Genomic DNA, 19,791 nt, shown 5'->3' with positions numbered 1-19,791 from the left:
ACAGATAAGAGGTGAGAACACAGTTCAGTGCTGCTGTTCCCAGCTCTGGGTGGCACTTGCCACCCTGACTTGGCAAACCAGAAACCATCCTCCACTCTGCTCTTCCCAAGGGTGGCCAGACACAGTGAGCACAAACAGCTCCACTGTCTTGCTTGGTCTTCCCCGTAACACGTTCCCATGAAAATACTCCACTCAGATATTGGTACAGCTTTAAAACAAACAGGGAAATAAACCAAAGTAGACCAAACGGCTCTTACTCCAGCAGGATCATAGTAATGAAGATATGCAGGGTCGTCTCTTAAAACAAACTTTCTCACTTTCCAGTTCTTCCTCCGATGTCCCTAGGAAAATCCAAAACCAGGAATGTCATGAACTGTTTTGCCTGCAAGTGCTTACAGTCAGCTTACCCACACGAGAGAACAGATAAATATAAAAAGCTGAATATTTTGGACAAGAAATATTCACTGGAGCAGGATTTGAACCTGGCCTTTCTGCAGCCCACCATTTCCCACAACGACTGGGCTATCACAATGGTTTCTCTCTGTTTTGTTTTGTTTTTTTTGTACAAAGGAGAACAGCTTCAACATGGGAGATTCCCCTAAACACGCCTCATCGTTTGGTAGCTATGACATTCCCATGAGGTCTGTGAGAACTGGGTTTAAATGCTTGACAGAAAACATGGCTGCAAAATGCCTTACAGGAAGGTACCCTGAACTATTGGCAAGAATGAGCTGAAGGTTCTTCTCTCCCTGCAAAGACAACAACAACAGAAAAGGTTTAGCTGGCTTACGCACTCTGGAGAGGATTCATGGCTGAGAAGTTCAAGCAGAAATAACATCACCTTCTAACACAGATATAGATGCCTCATCTCCTGTTTTCAAGACTGAAATGATGGGTGGGGAAAATCTAGATCTGCTGAAAGCATGCTCAAGCAGAAGCAGTGACACTTCCAGGCAATGATCCACAGTCCACTGAGGGTGATCAAATCCAGCCTAACGCTAGTGGGAGACTGTCATGAATCACTTCCTCTCAGAATTTCAAAATATTAGTTTCTCAATGAGCTACGCCGTTTGCAAAGAAGCTCTTACTAAGTAGGCAAAGGTGAACATGACAGGGTAAAAGTCAGCAGAAAGACACAGATTTGATTATTCCATTGCTTCTGAGTAATATGATTGAGCAAGAGATAAAAGTGAGCACCATCAAAAAGGTTTTAGGCTCCCAAGTCATGTTTTAACAGTGAAGGTTCTGACTTGATATTAGGAAACATTTCTTTACAGAAAGGGTGGTCAAACACTAGAACAGGCTTCCTAGAGATGTGGTCAATGCCTCATGTCTGTCAGTGTTTAAGAGCCGTTTGCCCTTCATAACATGCTTTAACCTCTGGTCAGCCCTGAAGAAGTCAGGCAGTTGGACGAGATGATTGTTGTACGTTCCTTCCAACCGGACTATTCTGTTCATTGAAGAATCCTGGTCTTGCCTTCAGTTCGCTAATATGTTTGCAATGGCCTTAGAAAGTAAGGATCTTATCACGACGTTCACCATACTGCTTAATGTTTTGCTAGAAAGGAAGGTATGCTGTTATCTTCCATCTTAGAGATGGGATGGGATCAAATGCTAGTGACTGAAAGGTCTCCTTTGCTCAGGTATGCTGAGAAAACGTGTGAAAACTGGCAACTGACTCCAGTTGTATGTCTAGAGGGACACTGGCTTGGCAGCCTTTTCACCCGAGTTTAGCTCTGCATCCTACCGATGACTTGTCACATCTCCTGCTTTAGCACTCTTTCCTAATTAAAACTGTCAACTGGCTTATTTTGTAATAAGAGCAGTAAATGTTGCAGCATTGGGCAAATGCTCTGCTGCCATGCTACAGCAAGCATTCTTTGTGCAAAGGCAAGGGGAACAGAGATGAAACCTGTCAAGTGTGCAGATGGCACAAGCTCGTTTCTCTCTTCCCTAAAGCTTTTAGGTGTAAAAGAGTAACCTTGTATCCAAGCAACATTCTCCCAGGGACAGGATGGAACATGGGCAGCACTGACCTGTTTCAGCAGACATCCTTGTTTGACTATTATGCCTCTGAATTCTTCTTTCAGGACCACATCATCATCACTAGAATTTCCCTCGCAGAAAAACCCACTGTCTGGCTGCATGACCACAAGAGAAAACTCAGAAGTTACACAGCTGCTGCATCATTATGTACACATACAAATCTGGCTTCTCTTTGGCTTCCCTCCACCCCGCTTTCTGACACCTCAAAAAAATCAACCCTTTTACTGGATAAATGTCCTGGTGAAGCTGAGGAGCTCTCCAAGTCACCATGGAAGCATTTCAGTATAAGGCAGGACTACACCAGTGTGTCCCAGGGCATCTGAAGAGAGCTGGAGCATCTGTATATATCTCAGTGCCTCCACTCTTGGCGTCACATTTCCTCCATGAAGGACAGGCTGTCTCAACACCTTAATGTCACAGGCTTTTAAATGCACAGGCAGCAGTTCATAGGAAGCAATGCTGGCACAGCCAATACAGTCCAAGCTGACTGTGCCTGCACCCAACACAACCTTCCTATTCCTCCACAAGGCATCTAGAATTCAGGAAGAAGAAATGCTCTGTCTAGGCTGTCTTCTGTAACAAGAACTGGCCCTATTTTTTTTTTAATTTGCAATTTTTCTCTAGCTGTGATATGTGCACTGAGCATGGGATGCTTCAGGATCCATGCGTCACATCCATTCCTTACCAGATAAATTGCGATGCTACTTACGGAAACTTTACACTGTTCAAACTATGTAAATGAAGGCAATTGTGCTGCCTACATGTATGATAGTGAGTCAGACATCGACTTGCTGTGGCCTCCTCACACCACGTTGGTATTGAATCAAACTAGAAACAAGGAGAAGGGTCCCAGGTAGCCAGGAACAGTGATGGCCACAAGGCTGCCTTCACCAGCAGTGTCTCTTCTTCCACTGCTGCAAAGGTAAAGTCTCCCTACCAGGGACACATGCTAGGAAAACAAATTAATGGGAGATCGATTTTGCTGAAGTCGAGTGATTCTATGTGGTAAATATACACAGAATTGTAATATTTAAGCATTTTATGTGACAGAAGGCATACTTTTTTGTTAGCATAAGTTCATGAGCCAAACATCTTTAAAACAATATTTGACAGTGATTGTGATAGTGCAAGTTCTTCAAAACAATTCACAGAATATGAAGCAACAGACTGAAAAGATTGGGTAGGGTACCCAGGACATGTATTGTTGGGGGATATTAAAAACTTTTGCTTCTTCACTCACAGGTAAGTGGGGGCCGTGGGGGGCGTGCATGTACACATGCACTGAGTCTGATCTGATGGCTCTGCACACAAATGGGTTTGTAACTTGTGGCACTCTGAAAGCCCCATGATAATGAGTTACTCTCTTCCCTTCTACTGAATCATCAGGGGAACTGATGGCTAAATTCTGGTCACTGGTGAAATTACCAGGAACAAAATCTAACTCAAAAAAAGAACCCAGCTTGATCTCAGCACTCTATATGCACTAAGAAGGGTGCCAGAAGAAAAAATGTCCTGCTTACAAATATTAAAGTGAGCTAATTCATTCTGAGTATCATGTAGCGAAAGACAATTAACAAGGGTCTCTCCATTTCTGTACAATGTTCCTCCAGGACTTAAGAAAACCAATAAGAAGCCTGAGAAAAGCAGAGCATCAGTAAGTCTGAGATAATAAAAACCACCAGAATGCAACACTCACAAAGTAATAGTAGGCGTCACTGAGATCTAAGAAGGGGGTGTCCGACAGGCCCTCAGCGGCAGCCTTGGATGTATCCCCCGCAGGCTGCAGGTAGCCTTCACTCAAGAGGGAAGAGGCAAGCATGAGTCCTTCTTTGCGATTTCGGATGGAATTGCTGGACACCAGCCAGTCAATCACAGAGGTGCCTGGTTACAAAGGAACAAACAGTGTCAGCCACAAACTGAGACAGACACAAAGAAGCCTCAAAAATATACAGGCAACAAGCCTACTCCATCTATCCACCAATCTCCTGGAAGATGTCCTTGCTAAAAACACAGAGAGCTTATCTAGTCAGATGCCTGGGTCACCCAGTGAGGTACAACCAATCCGACTGACAGCAGGGGCCAGTACAGCTCTTGAACACCGTACCTGAGCTGGGAGGGGATGCAGGGCTGAACTGGGAGGCCACAGGGACTGGGGAAGTACAAAGAACAGCCAAGCCTTGAAGAAGGCAGGCTTCCAGGCTATCTTACTGACATAGTGCTGTTGACACAGGGTGACTTTCAACTATAGCACCCACAGATTTGACTTGGAGCAGGACAGGACAGGGGCTGATGGTTTTAAACTAGAAGAGGGGAGATCCAGGCTAGACACAAGGATGACATTTTTTACAGTGAGGGTGGTGAAACACTGGCCCAGGTTGCCCGGAGAGGTGGTGGATGCCCCATCCCTGGAGACATCCCAGGCCAGGCTGGACGGGGCTCTGAGCAACCTGATCTGGTGAAGATGTCCCTGCTCATGGCAGGGGTGGCACTGGATGAGCTTTGAAGGTCCCTTCCAACCCAAACTATTCTATGATTCTATAATGTCTTACGAACTCTTGGTCTCATATGGATGCAACTGATAAGTGATTAACCTATGTTACCCATGGGAAAGAAGAGTTGGCCTAAAAAGCCGTGACTAATGTGGAATGGGGTCAGATTTGGTCCCTTCCAACCCAAAATATTCTGTGATTCTATGAATTACAATGTGACAGAATTTGTTAATAAAAAACTTCAGAATGAAGTAATTCTTCTGGAATCAAGTGTTTCATGAAACTTTCTACAAAGATCTACTTCAATCTTTCTGGCACTGGTTACAATTTCTTCCTCCTCCCTTGCTCACCATGGCTATAACTGAACGCTTTTCAAGCTCCTTGAGCACCTCCTGTGTTGGTCAAGAAGACATCTGCCAGGTTTTCTTCTCAAACTTCTCTGTGCTCTACAGAGCTTAGAGCTGTTTTATCTATCTTTAGCCTCTCATCCCTGTGCTCCCTTTATTGTATGGAAAAGAGAGACAAGAGATCCTTACCTGTAAAGCAGTGATTGAACACCTTTTTATCTTTTTCCAGCTTCAACTCTTTTATTCCCTTTTCAGGATCTTTCATTGAGAGGTACAAAGCACTGTCCATAAAAAGAATCACAGAAACTGTTAGCAAATAAAAAGCTTTAGCCAATTCGTACAATAATATCATTGTCATTCATCTTCTGCTGACATATTGTCCTGCAGAGCTATAGCATGGTTTAATCTCCTGAAAAATTTGTGTTGCAAAGCCTGAAGGCCTCACTACATGACTGTCAGAGCTGCAGGAGCAGAGGGGCGAGTGCACAGATATCTCACCACACCCCCATATTTTGAGAATGGAACAACTCGTGGTGACTGTAAGTGTGAAGATAGCAACACCCGCTGCTGAGGCACCATCGCAGGGCCCCACAGCCTCCGTGCCAACAGGGGAGCTCACTGCTTTGTGCTGCATTTCCCCAGAGGTCCCTGGCTGAGCAGAAAACCTGTCACTGTGACATCTCCAAAGCCTGGATGCTCTCAGAGGCCTTAATGAACTTCAGTGACTCTGGTCTGACTTCCTTCCTCCCACCTGCTTTTTAGTTGCTCAGAACTCTAATTCCCTGCAGCTCTGGAATGACAAGAAGGACAAATATTAAATGTCACAGGCTAAGTCCTTTGGCCTGTTAATCAGGGTGATCCTCTGCTGAAGCCTGTGAAGTCAGATTTAGTTGGATCTTGGCCCTGTGCAGTTTTAGTGTCTTGTAAGGAGCACTGCAGTCTCATTTGTATCTTGGTATTTACTGCTTAGAGGCAAAAAATGTCCTTAATTTTTCAAAGCACTGACAAGCAGATGGCTTCCTGTGTGTGCCCTTTATCTCTTCTTCTCCCTTTCCCAGTTACAAGTTCTCTGGCAGGCACCACTCTCCCCTCACCACGCAAAAATTAGGCTAACATCAGTATTTCTCAGGAAAGCAGACAAAAGGTTTGAAATATTTTTTGCAATGAATTATATACTGTATAAAAATGCCTCTCCTGGAAGAAGCACGCTTTGGCTGTGGTCTCCTTTTGCACTGCAGTGTGCTCAGTAATCTCCCTATCAGCAAAATCCTTTGATAAAAAGCATGTTTTGGTAACAGGTGATGTATTAAAAATGATCTTCCCTGTTCTCCTCACTAGCTCGTTTCTGCCACAATGAAAATGTTAGTCATGCAGAAAGGATTCTGAGGAAGACTAGAGAGGTAGCATGGACAGAGCAGAATGAGTTCACATATCTGCCACGCTGCCTGCAGACAGAAGTAAATGAGGGAGCAGAGCTATGATAACAAACCTCAGGTTGATTGTTTCAGGCAGTCTGATAGACTTTCTCGTGGATTTTCTGGCAAACCTTTGGCCTCCCTCTATGCAACGAATTGCCTTCTTGATATCCCGTACCCAGGCATCTCTCTCCTCCAGGTAGGCAGCTTGAAAAAAGTGATCCTGCTGCTTGGCTGCAGTGAGCTTGAAGACAAACTAGAAGATAAATGATGATTTTTTAAAAAGTTACTTCAGTGTAGCCAGTTGGGCACAATTAACATAGTACCACCACGACACACAGCCTGCCTCTGCCTAAGGGACTTTCGGAACTGCCTTAGAGCCACGACTAAACTAAAGAAGGTCCTGAAGAAAAACATGACCAGGCAGTGCAGGTAACTGACTCCTTCTGTTATTTGCCTGTGAGTGATCCTGACATTATCAGCACAGCCAAAGTGATTAGCACCGATATAGCTCCTGATCTTAGTTTTTGCTGAGAAGTTCACCACGGCTGAAAGGCTGAAGTGCCCAGTCCTTGCAGGCTTACAGTGGGTGTAAATTCGTCTTAACGTTGATATAGATGTGGTTTGCCTAAAACAGGAAAAAAACCCCATGCATCATGTTGCTCAGCTACTGATTCACAAGGGAAAAAAAGGTCACAGTCACACTGGAGAGCAGCTGAACACATCTGTAGCCTAGCAAACCTTTAAGGGGTTGGTAGGGAGAGGATACATCCAACCCTCAGCTACACCTTATGATCACTACCTATCTAAACATGCTAACAACAGTGGAAAGACTCTATTTCCCAAAAATAAGACAAGATCTTCTAAAGGTAGTTCTAAGCAGAAAAAAAAATAGCACCAACCTGAAAACAAAACCAAAAAAACACACAAAAAAACCCAACCACGAAGTTCACACTCCTTGATCTTTTTTTCATCCAGCAATCTTTTGGGTGAAAAATATGGATCTAATTACTGGGTCAAGAGGGTTTCTACTTCCTCTAAAATACAGTTCCCCATAAGTGGAACTGTAAGTTGTTCTGTATTAGAATAAATCAACAGGTTCTGACTCAATAGGCATCTAAAAATGACGGGTTACTCAGCAAGAAAACACCATGGCTTTTTAAGGGCAAGCAGAGACTATTGTCAAAGAGTAGAAAATGGTGAATCTACAGCAATTAACTCAAGACACTGAATGAGTTTACTGAAGCCTACGATTGTAAATGGAACGTTTTTGAACATCCATAATGCACATCTTCCCATTGTTGCCAATGGGAAAAATACTGACACCCTGAAATGTTGCGGAAGTCCAACTGACTTTCTGAAAAACAACATCCGGTGCATGTGAAAAGCAAACAGACGCATCTCTGCAAATCCCAATATCCAAGAGTCATGCTAACACACCAGATTAACAGAATGAAATACCAAAACATTAAAGCAAGCTTTTACCAAAGGAAAATAAATCAGCATTCTCAAAGTTGAAGAGCTGAGAAGCAACGTACAGTGAAATGCTAAAGAGGAGTTTTCATTTCCAGCAGTACACAGAGGAGACTGGGAAAGCTCTTTCTCTTAACTTCAGCTTTTAGAAAGCCAGGACACTAAACTGGACATCCAGGCTTCCTATGAAACTGGTGAAGAGCTTGAGTCTCCAATCCTAGAATTGACAAAGTCTCCCTCTGAAGATGTGTATCTGTTTCTGGTTTTGAGAAAATCAGAGCATTTCTGAACTAAATACCAACATTTTAGATAATTTAAGTTCAGACAAATGAATCTGGCTACAAGCAATCATACTTGATAATGCTATTTACAGGAAAGCCATGGAGAAAACAGAAAGCCCAGTACAGCAGAATTAACATCACATTCAGCAATGATCAAACTGCAGATGGAGAACAGTGAACACCGGTGAATTCATTTTGAAATAAAATCTCAAAATATGCAGTTTCAGGCTCTTACGAACAGGCTATATCCCAGTTTAACAAACTCAAGATTGCTTCCTTTCCCCTCAATACCTGCTTTTTGCAATTGATTTATTGAACAAAGTGTGTTGGTGATGTGCCCCAAAGTTTCAAGCCAGGCCCTGATGCAGATCCACAAGCTATTTAATTCAAAAAGCTGAAATTTAATCAGATTAATACAAAAGTCTGTTCATGGCTCAATAAGGAAGATCTGCTCCAACACCTACTGAAGTTGTTTGGATCACTTCCACTGACTTTAACAAACTGAGCAGTCACACCTTTCAAACACTATGCAAGTCCAAGTCTGCTTGTGACCTTCTGAGACAACTGGGAGTCACCACTAGGTAAATGTACAGAATTTGTAAACACCAGCCTTGTGCCCCTTCAGCATCTCCAGGAGTACAAATATGCTGTCAGTCACTGTTATTTAAAAAAGTACTTACCATTCTTTTGCCAAAATCTTGGCATGGGCTGTTAATAGAGCTTCCTTTTAGTGGGACCATCCCTTTGGGGCTGTTGTCAGCCTTCCGCTTGTAGAACTCAATTCCGTCTTCTAAGAGCACCACCCACATTGGTTTCCACGTATTAAACATGCTGCCCTAAATCAATAAATCACTGTGTAAATTATGTTCAATAAATCATTCCTCACATTATAATCACTGCAGATCTGACTTTCCAAGCGCTAACAAGGGGAAGATACCACAACCACACCCATCTTACTATGCAGTTAAAAAATGTTGTCATTCTTCTGACCACCATTGATTTCCCCTTGTTTTCAGTTAGTTCCAACCACTGTCTTAAAGATTACATAGTAGCAGTATTATGAATAATCCTCCAGATTTCTGGATGTGAACTGGCTCCTTTGGACTGCCTTGTTAACCTGGGCATCCCATGCCATATTTAGGACTTGATGTTACAACAGAGTCAGTTGTTGAGGCTTGGCTGTCTGATGAGAAAGCACACGTCTCAGGGGATTTCTAGACATGTAAGAACAAAATATAAGAGTAATGAAGAGTTTAAGGGTCTGAAGCTGCAGATCTCCAGCTGCTGTGGTGAGGAATCGAGGTGCTTCACTTCGTCTTTTAAAGCTTTAACTTCCTATTCCTGAAACGCAACCGTTAGATGCAAGAAGTATAGAGATAACGACAGGGCTGGAACCTACATATAGTGAAACACATCAAAACTCTCAGTGACTTGGAGAGGAATGACCTATTTCTGTGTTGAGCACCACGAACCACTAAAATTATTTAGACACTTGCATTCTAGCTGCATAGATGACCTCTTTGGTCCTTCCTGCAACCAGCTTCAAAAGGGGTCATAATCCCAAATACCCAAGTGACTTACTGCCCAGCCAAATGAACATTTAGATGTGCTGAATACCAACAGTTCCTCTGAAGAGTTACCAAAGCACAATTGACATGTGTGGGCTCCAAAACAGAGGTCATCCTTCCAAAAATATTAGCTTCCCTTGTTCTTTCTGTTATAAAGAGAGACCCAAATTTATCCAGGCAGAGTTAGTTACATTTGCATTTTGTATTTCTGCAGAAGTGAATGGGGCAGTAGCTTTTGTCTGTCACATTGTTTTTCTGCCCAAGAAAAGCCCTTTGCACTCCAAATCAAACCTTATGTTCAATTACAGGTTGGGGAGGGGAAACTGTCAGCTGAGATCTTATGAAGAGCAGGACCTGCTTCCAGCCTTCGCAGCCCCCACTGGAAGCAGAAGGTGCAAAGGAAAGTCCCTGCCCTGGGGGACTCTGTGGAAACCCAGCTAAAACAGGGAACTGGAAAAAAAAGTCTCCTCTGGATATCACATATGTGTTTGCTGCTTTCTGGCAGGTTTTCGGTTTGTGGTTTTTGTGTTTTGTTGTTTGGGGTGGTTTGTTTGTTGTTGGTTGGTTGGTTTTTAAATAAGCCCTAAGAATTTGCCATTTTCTGAGAGTCCAAACTGACCCACCGGTTGATTTTCTCCTAAGAAATCAATTCAGATGATGAGCCAAGACAAGAACTGTTGTAATTCGCTTTTGTTTGTGGGTTTACCACAGGTTACGATGCTTGTGCTCATAAACAGACAAGTCCAGTACTTCCTGAAGACCAGACTCTGACATGCTCTGCCAATGGAAGCCACCACAGAGCAGTATTAGACTGGCAGTCCACGCATTGTTCTCACCTAAGACATCTCATGTAAGACAAGCAAGCGGGATGCTGGATTTGATTTTCCTGGACTAAAAATCGTATTATCACACCTACTCCAAAGACTGCAGACACAGACGAGTGTTCCTTGAATTGCTCTCTGAAATCATTAACCACTTTGAAAATGCACACAACTTCCCTTTGGTAGAACTTCTTTATTTTTAACATCTGCAGCACTACAGGATCAGAAAATTAGCTGCTTCTTATTCTCAGATGATGACACAAGGTCCCCCAAATATACAAACAGAGTTTTAAGCTGACCTAAATTAATTTGATCGCACATTTACTGGAGGTCACACTGTCCCAGCCAAAGCACTGATCCCCAAGCACAGCTATGTTCCTCTGTATGATGCAAATATCATGAGGAGAGAGTCAGTGGCAAATGGCCTTCACTCTCTTTAAACAGAGCAGTAGCTGCATCAATGACTCCTTTGGGAAGTAAAATCCTTGGTTTCACTTTACAGGCATAAAGGAGAGGAGAAAAAGTACATAATTAGCAGGTAAGGTTAATCAGGAGCATGCTCATCTCAGCTGGAAGCTCTGGCTGTGAAATTCACAGTAGCCTCACCGATAAATCAAACAGCTGGCACTGGTCTGATCTGTATCTTCTACTCCTTTTGTCCTCCAGCTCTTCCTCTTGCACACTGCTGCTCAGAAAAAGCTCACTTCTGCAAGGACAGAGCCACCTACAAGGCTGGCTGTTCTAGGAAACTGGCACAATTTCCACTTCCCTGTTGCCATTGCAACAGCACCCAGCAGGAAACTTCAGTAGTATCTGCACGGAGAGACTTTGGGGGGATGCAGCACCCACAAGAACATGAGACTGACACTGGCACATCTGTATGAATCTCTTCCCGAGCATGCCCAACCAGGCACACGCACAGTTTGGGACTCTCCCAGTGTCTAAGTTTCCAGCCATTCCCCTGTCATGGAGGAATACAGATTGTGAGCACTTGCTCTATATATCAGGCCATTGCAACTATAGATCTGGAATCTGCGCAGCACAAATTTGGCTCAGTCCTTCCTCAGGACAGCATCACTGCAGCTTTGCTATTATTTTATGAAGTTACTTCCTTCCAGTGTCAGTGGAAATAAGACTGAGGAGCGGTCTCTTGACAACACTGGTCCCAGATTAGAGATCCCTCCAGCCAGCTGGTTTTTATGCGTGTATAGGTGAAATTCTCACTTTGATAAGCAGAGACACCACAGGAGAGCTTCTCTCTCACCCTGGGACTGACATTGTTCAGTTAGGCTGCTTTAAGCCACACCACTCTCACTAAGGATTTAAACAATAGTCAAGGCCTTATCCTGTGGGCTCTAACACAAAAGACCCCAGAGGGGAGATTGCTGTGGGGCAGCAACTGCCTTCCCAAAGAAGGGAAGTGCCTCTAGCCCCACACACTGTCTCTAGGCCAAGGTGATCCAACCTCTTGAATTTCACTATGCTTCCATGATGTTTAACACAGAAATTAAGTGCAATGGAGTATGTTGTGGCCAGTTCAAGCTGTTACCTGTTTTGCCAAGCTTCCACTAAGGGCATTAGGCTACTTAATAAAACTATGAGTCTTTTGATCCAAAGGTACATCTGAGATATGTGCAAAATGCCTCGTGTAGTATTCTGGCAGGATGTAACTGCTAGCAAGTACCTCTATAATCACTAACACCACATTGTTTTACTGCTCAAGTAATTCTGCTCATTTATCTGTTTGGAAAAAATCATCCTTTTTTAATAACTAAAATGAAAGGATGTTTCCCTACACATCCCCAACCTGTCCAGAGTTAGCTTCCTCCTCCACTCAGTCCAAAACTGCCCACTTACCTTCTTAACCAAGTAGCCCTCCCTTATGCGCATCGGTTCTCGCTCCATGACTCAGGCGATCCTGCTCTTGGGTCTGCCAGCACTGGCACTTAAATTCCTCTGGCAGCAAAGTCCGTGGGCTGGCGTTTTTACAGTACAGCTGTGTCACTTTCACAAGTTCCTCTGCCTGCTAATCACATGAAAACAAGCCCATTTCCTCTTACAGAATGAGAGACAGGGAAATGCAGCAGCACGTGTGTATTTATAGTTTGCCTCTGACAGAACAGGCAACAGCCTGACAAAACGCTCCACTGTATCAAATACAGCCAGCCTTGGTGGCAGTCCTGTGAAATTAAAGCATTTTAGTGCCCAACCTCAAGATGTCAGCCCCACTCTGCAAATACATAAACTCTAGCAAAACAAACGGGGTGGCACAGTGTGCTGCTGTTTGGTGCATGCCAAAAGGATCTCCGAGACAGGTTTCCAACTCACTGATTCTGTCACTGCATCACTTCATCCCATCTTTGAAGTCTTGACTCCACGCTGGGTGAGCAGTTGGGGTTTGGCAGCGAGCTGGAGGGCTCTCGTTTGGTTAATGACGATGCGCCCTCTGCTGATACAAGAAGTTTGTTCATCAGGCTTGATCAGGCTTTGGAGTTTGATGCTGAGGCCCCCCCAAGGAGATGCAAAAGAAGAAGCACTAATGGATTAGACCAGTGTATTACACAAAGCACCGCACAATGTCACTTTCTATGAACATCTTTTACTTGCTGCAAAGCTCATCTGGCTATATTGGGTAAAAGATAAGGCAAAACAATAATTTTCCTAAAGCTGATATATACCAGAGTTACAACCCCTCTTCCTCACACAGTAGGAAGGGGGGTGGTATATGGGAGGCAATAAGGAGGCTGTTGCATTGCCAAGAGCAAGGTATAACCCCACACACAAGACTCCAAACCACTTTGATAGCTGAGCCTGTTCAGATAAGAGCTGAGCCCAGGGTTATTCCATCTGTCACCTCTGCCACTTGTAAAGATCCCCAAACAGGGACTTTTTCTGCAGACTGGAATTCCTGCTCTCTGTTTGACTGTCTTGGCCTTTATTCAGAAGCGTACAGAGCCTGACAAGGTCTGTGATAGAGGACAGAAGGTTAGAAGAGCCCTCAGAGGCTTTCTCTAGCCTTTCCTCACTGATACTTATTCAGTGGTCCTCCTGCAGATGAGACTCTGCCCCTTCTTTGTGATCTCTATTAGTGCTTTGCTATTCAAACTATCAAATGTTTATCCTCACTGTCTGAATTGAAATTTTTCTTTCCAGACCCTTTTCAACAACCTGCTGCTTAAATGACCCCTCCAGTCCCATCTTCAAGCAAGCACCTGTGTGTACCAGCAATCTCAGGCTATAAGCTTGGCAGTGTGTTCACCTTGTGATGCTTTTATGCATTGTTAGGTTGTTTATAGTCTCAATACATTGTTCCTTCACTCATGTAAATCATGCTATTGTGAGGACCTGATTGCTGTTGAAGGCCATAATTGCTGAACAAGCCAATCATCTATTAGGCAGTTTGAAAATCAAAGATTCAATATATGGTTTCCAATTCTCTGGCTGTCGAGTGTGCTTGACATCAGCCAGCAGGTTCTAAAATTATTAGACAGAAACTCGCACATAGCTAATAAAAACTTCATGCTCTTTGGAAACCAAGCTACAAGTTTATCACTAAAAAGTAATTAAAAAGCTTTGTGTTATATTTACAGCAAAGAATCTGTCTAGCAGTCCCAGGGCCAGGAATAAATTGAAGGTGTATTTCAGAGTTGAGATGATCAAACTGAATTTCTGAGTTGTATTTCTGTGAAGGCTTTCTTCATTTCCCATAAGCCTTGAAATGATGCTTGCTGGACTCTGGAGCACAGACACTCCTCCTGTTTAATGTCCTTTTCTGTCAGTAATTCCTTTTGCTTTAAGAAGATAAATGATTTCCTTCTCTTCCCTTTCATTCCAGTGGTTCCCTTTTGGGAAAGGGTATACTTTTTTTTTTTCTTCTCTGAATGGATAACCCAAAAATACAGGTCAGAGACAAGGACAACTCAAATTAAACACCCTTCACTGTGTGACTGGAAGCCAAACTATCCCTTTATTAGCTGCCTTGAGGTCATAATGCTATGGAGCCTGGGGTGAGCACCAGAGCCTAAGAACTGGTTCTTCCTTCTGTCTCTACCTTGCTGCCCCTCGGGCCTGAGGAAAGGAAACCTCTTCTCCAGGTAGAAGGGCTTATGGGGAACAAAGCCAAAAGAATCCGCCAGCATTTTCCCCCCTGCAGGCAGCCTTTCCGCAGGTTTTCCTGCTCACCTGCTCCTGCTGGCTCAGCGTTTGTGCTGAGTCAGGATGACAGGATCCTGTGCCATAAATTGCCAATATGAAATGTCCAGGGACAGATCCTCTTCAAACAGAACAACTAAATGACCTTAGCTGAAAAAAGTGGTTTAATAGGAACAGAAAAGGATGCTGACTCCACAATTTTGCACAAGTTCAGTTTCTCATTTACCTGCAGGAAAAGCCCTTGGAGGTGTGACATGAAATTCTAGACACGGTGGCACCAAGCCAATGACTACAGAATTTACCATTAGCTACTCAAGCAACTCAGTGTCAAAGCATAAAATTACCTCGATCCAATACTAGATAGAAGCAACTACTTTTATAACACTTATTTCTCTATATTGTTTCTATTTCATCTTCAAAGCTCAGCTATTTCTTTTGCTCTTCTAACTTACATGTCTGGAATGATCCCTGTCTTTTAACACTGAGGCTCAGTTTCATGTTATTGCACATCGCCACAGGAGAATCAACACTTCATCTTCCCCCAGGCAGAAAAGTGCTGATCAGCAAAATTATTCACATGAAGCTAAATGGTCCTTAACCATACAGTGGCCATGGCAGGTGTGAGGGACAGCCTGGACTGCTGATGTGTGTCTTCCTCGTGCAGCCACTCCTGAAGAGCAGCACTGGATACAAGAGAGAGAAAGGGCTGTATTAGTTCTAGCTCTCCACAGAGGGGAGGAAAGAGCTTTGTCTGGCATAAGGAGAAAGTAACCTGTAATGTGTTAACCTGCTATAACTTACCCTGTTCACCCCATTTCTGTCCAAAGTAGGTAAAGGTGCATGATGCTGGATTAGCGACATTTGTCACAATAGCACAATCTGCAACAGAGCTGAATATCTTCGCTCAGTTTACTGACAAGTGATCTGTTCTTGTATGAGAGACTTTGTTGCAGAATTTCCTCAGAAAATTCTGGGTTTTTTCTGCTACTCCAGGGTCCACCCCTGCAAGTATTAAAAAACAAACAAAACAAATCCCAAACAAACAAACAAATCCCACCCCATTTATCTGAGCAAGGGATCTAGCTGAGAGACTAATGGGTTTTTATACTGAAAATCAGAGCCAAATCTTTGCAAATAAACATGTCAGCTGCAAGGAAGACATGCAGTTTCTCAGCTATTCTGTGATTGAGAGCTGGAAGCGCAAGTCTCAGCACAATTCACGCCATAGAGGATCACACATATGGCTATTTTTAGCAAATGAGAGATTGTGGCTTTCCATCCAATTCTCGAAAAGAAACCCCAAACCGGAACATTTCCAAATTTAGCACTGTGTTAAGAAATAACCAGAGGGGAAAGCAGCAAAAGGCTATTACAGGCATTGTCCACACCACCTTGGAATCTAAATGCTGTGGGTTGGCCACCATAAAAGAAACACCTTGTTCTGATCTCAAGGCACATTTTATATAATTAATTATTGTGGCACTGTGCAGCAGGATTAGCGCATTAACTCTAAGTGGGAAGGCCTGCATAAATAGCAATACTGAAAGGCTTATGCAGTTGACATATTATCATGCACAGAGAGATCATATTGAGTAGACACAGTCGGGAGACCAAATGGATTTCTCCAGAACGTTTTCCAGACAAATTGGACCAGCATGAAGCATGCGCCACAGCTTATCTGCATATTAGCTCTGACTTTTCATTGGATGAATCCAACTTCACCTGTGACACATTCACCTGTCCCCTCCAGTAGCTTCCCATCAGTGACACATACACGCGATGCAGATGCAGCAGGGACAGGAGAGAGGTCTTGGAGGGTGAAGCTTCAGTGTGAGGGCTGCAGTTCTCTGGCTCTGGGAAGAAAAAGAGAGATGAAAATAGCTGAGTACGCTTGCTGCAGATCACTTGAAGGAGCTCACTGCTGCTTTCAAAAGCACTGAGGGGTTGCCAGGGTACAGGGGAGTGCCACAATGTTCCTGTCCCAAGAGAAGGGAATGAGCTTAATGTATACTGCTGATGCCAGACAACAGGTTAGGAAGTCTCAGGTGCCAGGGGAACAAAAGCTAGACTTGAAGGACTGAAGAAGGTTTTTTAAAAAAGGCAACCAAACAGAAAAAAAAGCAGTTTTGTAAAGACACTAAATATTCCAACCCTCACCTCTCAAATGTAGGTGTAGAGAATGATGGAATGGACACAAATTTACCTCTTTGTTCCTGGAAGTAAATTGCTGCTGTGGTTTAGGAGAAACTGAACCTTGCCCTACATCTATGATTATCTATTTAGCTTTGAATCTCATAAAGGTCAGCACATTGGCTCTGTGCTCCTGCAATATCACACCACCTCCATCTTCCTGCGGGTATTTTGCTCTCTACAGAATATCAAGCAACTAATATCAGGTAGTCATGCAGCAGCCTGCGGGCTGGGGCACATAGAAAACCCCCATGGGGACTGGAAGAACATGGGTTTCTCTAGTCAGGGAGCAGCCCATAATATCAGGCACCTCCATGGATGGGCTGAGGTCAAGCTTAGGTCTGCAGGTCAGGATCAACCCATCCACAGCTGGCTGTAGCAGAGCTGGAGACCAGCACTCCTAAGCATAAGTTAGGAAGAGACTAAAGGGCCAGGGCTGAGCTAAAATAGGGCCTGGTGGGCAGAGGTGGGGGTGGAGGCCCCAGGTGAGGCTGGTCAGGGCCATTAAGGTAGGCAGTAACAAAACGAACCTCCCAGAAAGACTTGGCAAAGGCAATGCCTCCCCATGATCTACACTGATAAAGAGCATCTGGTAGGATCAGATAATAAAATGCGCTAAGGGCGTATGAAGTTATCAGATTGATAAAAAGAAAGGCCAGGCCTACATTTAAAATTGCTTCTTCACAAATGTTCTGCTCTCAGCACGTTTCACTTTCACACAGTAAAGCAGTTGCTCAGCCTGTGCATCCATGATCCATAATACGATACTTTTTTAGTTCTCCCTCATGCTTACTGCTTTTTGCCACAGTGGTCTGGAATAAAGTCACAGCCTGCACCATGTCCACAGAAAGGTGATCATTCAGGCAGAAATAATATGGGAAAAAACCTCATTATAGATCTGACCTCTTGTGTGCTTGGGAAGCTAATTACAATCAATGTCTTCAGCTACACACAATTTACTACAACATGATATGTCTGGCCTGTGAGGTGAGTAAAACCGATCCCTGGCAATGGCCATTATTCTTCACACACCACTTTAAGTGATACTATCAGATTCCCCGTGTGTAAAGCCTCTGTGATTTTGTACTGAATTACATTTAAACTTACAGAAGCAGGAATTGCTGCAAGCGAAACTTTCAAAAAGCCACAAAATGCAGCAGTTTCAGCAGAATATAACAAAAAATGAGAAGTCTCTTGTGATGAGCAAACAAGATGGGGAGATACGCACATGTGGTCTTCTTTTGTGGAACCACACTGATAGAAGAAACACGTCTATATACAGCAGCTGCTTACTCATCTGAAAACCTGTATATACCACTTAGATTGCCTGATAACTGCCAAGATATTTTCAAGACCATTCATTGTTGATCTAGATGAGGGTCAGAGCAATTCATTTTACCTACTTGTGGTGTCTACTTTTGAGGTCCCTTAAAGTCAGCAAAGATCTTTGCAATAAATCAGCTTCAGTGTATGATTCATGACAAAAAGTTGGCCCTCAGTATGAGATGAGCAGCTCCTGCAACTTCCTACTTTATTTGATGCAACTACTTTTGATTAGGTGCACTTGGACAGTGTAAGAGTCTTGGGTGACTCAAAAAGCCCAAAAGTTTCCTCTCATACATTAATATTGATAATGCTGCTACCTCATCATAGAGAATTGCTGTTTGTTTGTTTTGATTGTTATTGTTGTTGTTTTAATAGCATTTGTTTCACTCTTGGCTGTTCCGTGTGAGAAGCAACGACTGCAGTATGTAGCAATCTCTCTATGGGGGAGTCCCTGCTGCCAGTGACTGTTATCGCAGGTAGGATGTTACTCACAAAACCCATCACACACACAGTTTTGAGATGCAGGGATCATGCCCTGCCCTTATCTTTGTGGAAACCTTGCTGGCTGAACACATTATGAAGCTTGTTCTTAGCTAGATACTTAATCAAGGCAAATAAAGTAGCAGGGTTTTTTTTTCAGAGGTTAAGTTTTCAACAGAATGTATTCTATTGATGTTCACAATAAATTTAATTCACTAACTTGCACGCACAAATAAATTCAACTGAGTAATGCTATATCTTCCATTTGGCTAAGCAATACTATATACTACTAGCATGTGTACATCCCAGCTTTAGAAAAACAAAGAAAAGGTCAGGTCCAGTGCAACATGTAGCTGGGACTTTCTCCTAACAAAATCATTAATTCTGCCATAATGTCCAACCAAACAAAAAATATATTTGTGGCTCAAGTCCTGTGTCAGCCACAAGAATGTTGTGGTTTTAAGAGCAAACAGGAACAAACACAAAAGAATTGAAAGGATGCACAAACGTGCTTCTGGTTTAAAAGCAATCTCTGACAGTCAGACAGGAATGAGACTTGCAGAGAGCTGGATTATCATAGAATGTCCTGAGTTGGAAGGACACACAAAGGTCATCGAGTCCAACTCCTGTCCCTGCACAGAACAACCTCACAGTTCACACCATGTGTCTGAGGGTGTTGTCCAGTCTCTTCTTGAACACTGTCAGGCTTGGGGCTGTGAAACCTCCCTGGGGAGCCTGTTCCAGTGCTCCACCACCCTCTGGGTGAAGAACCTTTTCCTAATGTCCAACCTAAACGCCACCTGGCACATCTTCCTGCCATTCCCTCAGTACAACTTCCAGTTTCAAACATCTTTCTTCTTGAAGAAATAGTACCAACCATAGGAAAAGAGTAGCATCAGACTTAAAGAAACGAGATTTTGGTCTGACACTGCAATTACAGTGGCGTGTTTGACTTTTTTCTGTTAAAATAAGATTGCAATAGGGTGATCAATAAAAATTCCCACCAGAAAACCTGAACCCTCTGCCCTTCCCTCCCTCTCAGGCTGCTCTGGCTCCCAGATGCTTCAGCCCATCAGGGAGGGCTCAGCCAGCCCTCGGTGAGGGGCTCAGCAGGGTGATTTGAAGGGGGGTTCCCCCGGGGATCCTCCCGCCCGCCCCGGGGCGCTGCCCTTCAGCGGCCGAGCCCGGTGGGCGCTCCCTGCC

General features: G+C 43.7%; 1 protein-coding gene across 21 annotated transcripts in view; it reads right to left on the bottom strand.

The window, feature by feature from the left end:
• PLEK (pleckstrin) overlaps positions 1 to 19,791 on the bottom strand; it is a 63,929-nt gene that overhangs the window by 3,376 nt on the left and 40,762 nt on the right. For 4 of the 21 annotated variants that reach the window (XM_065059291.1, XM_065059293.1, XM_065059289.1 and 1 more), the window contains exons 5-12: positions 15,394 to 16,445; positions 12,298 to 15,275; positions 8,732 to 8,887; positions 6,372 to 6,553; positions 5,072 to 5,163; positions 3,743 to 3,927; positions 2,037 to 2,141; positions 258 to 341 (exon numbers count right to left, since the gene is read on the bottom strand). In XM_065059291.1, coding sequence (XP_064915363.1) covers positions 258 to 341; positions 2,037 to 2,141; positions 3,743 to 3,927; positions 5,072 to 5,163; positions 6,372 to 6,553; positions 8,732 to 8,887; positions 12,298 to 12,345 — 852 coding nt within the window. In that variant the 5' untranslated portion in view covers positions 12,346 to 15,275; positions 15,394 to 16,445. Of the gene's footprint in view, positions 1 to 257; positions 342 to 2,036; positions 2,142 to 3,742; positions 3,928 to 5,071; positions 5,164 to 6,371; positions 6,554 to 8,731; positions 8,888 to 11,046; positions 11,393 to 12,297; positions 15,276 to 15,393; positions 16,446 to 19,791 lie in introns of those variants that run through there. The other 17 variants (XM_065059296.1, XM_065059287.1, XM_065059292.1 and 14 more) reach the window with 13 other exon arrangements.

Source organism: Columba livia, chromosome 3, assembly GCF_036013475.1.
Source record: "Columba livia isolate bColLiv1 breed racing homer chromosome 3, bColLiv1.pat.W.v2, whole genome shotgun sequence".
Lineage (NCBI taxonomy): Eukaryota > Metazoa > Chordata > Aves > Columbiformes > Columbidae > Columba > Columba livia.
This window is presented reverse-complemented; position numbering and strand designations above follow the sequence as displayed.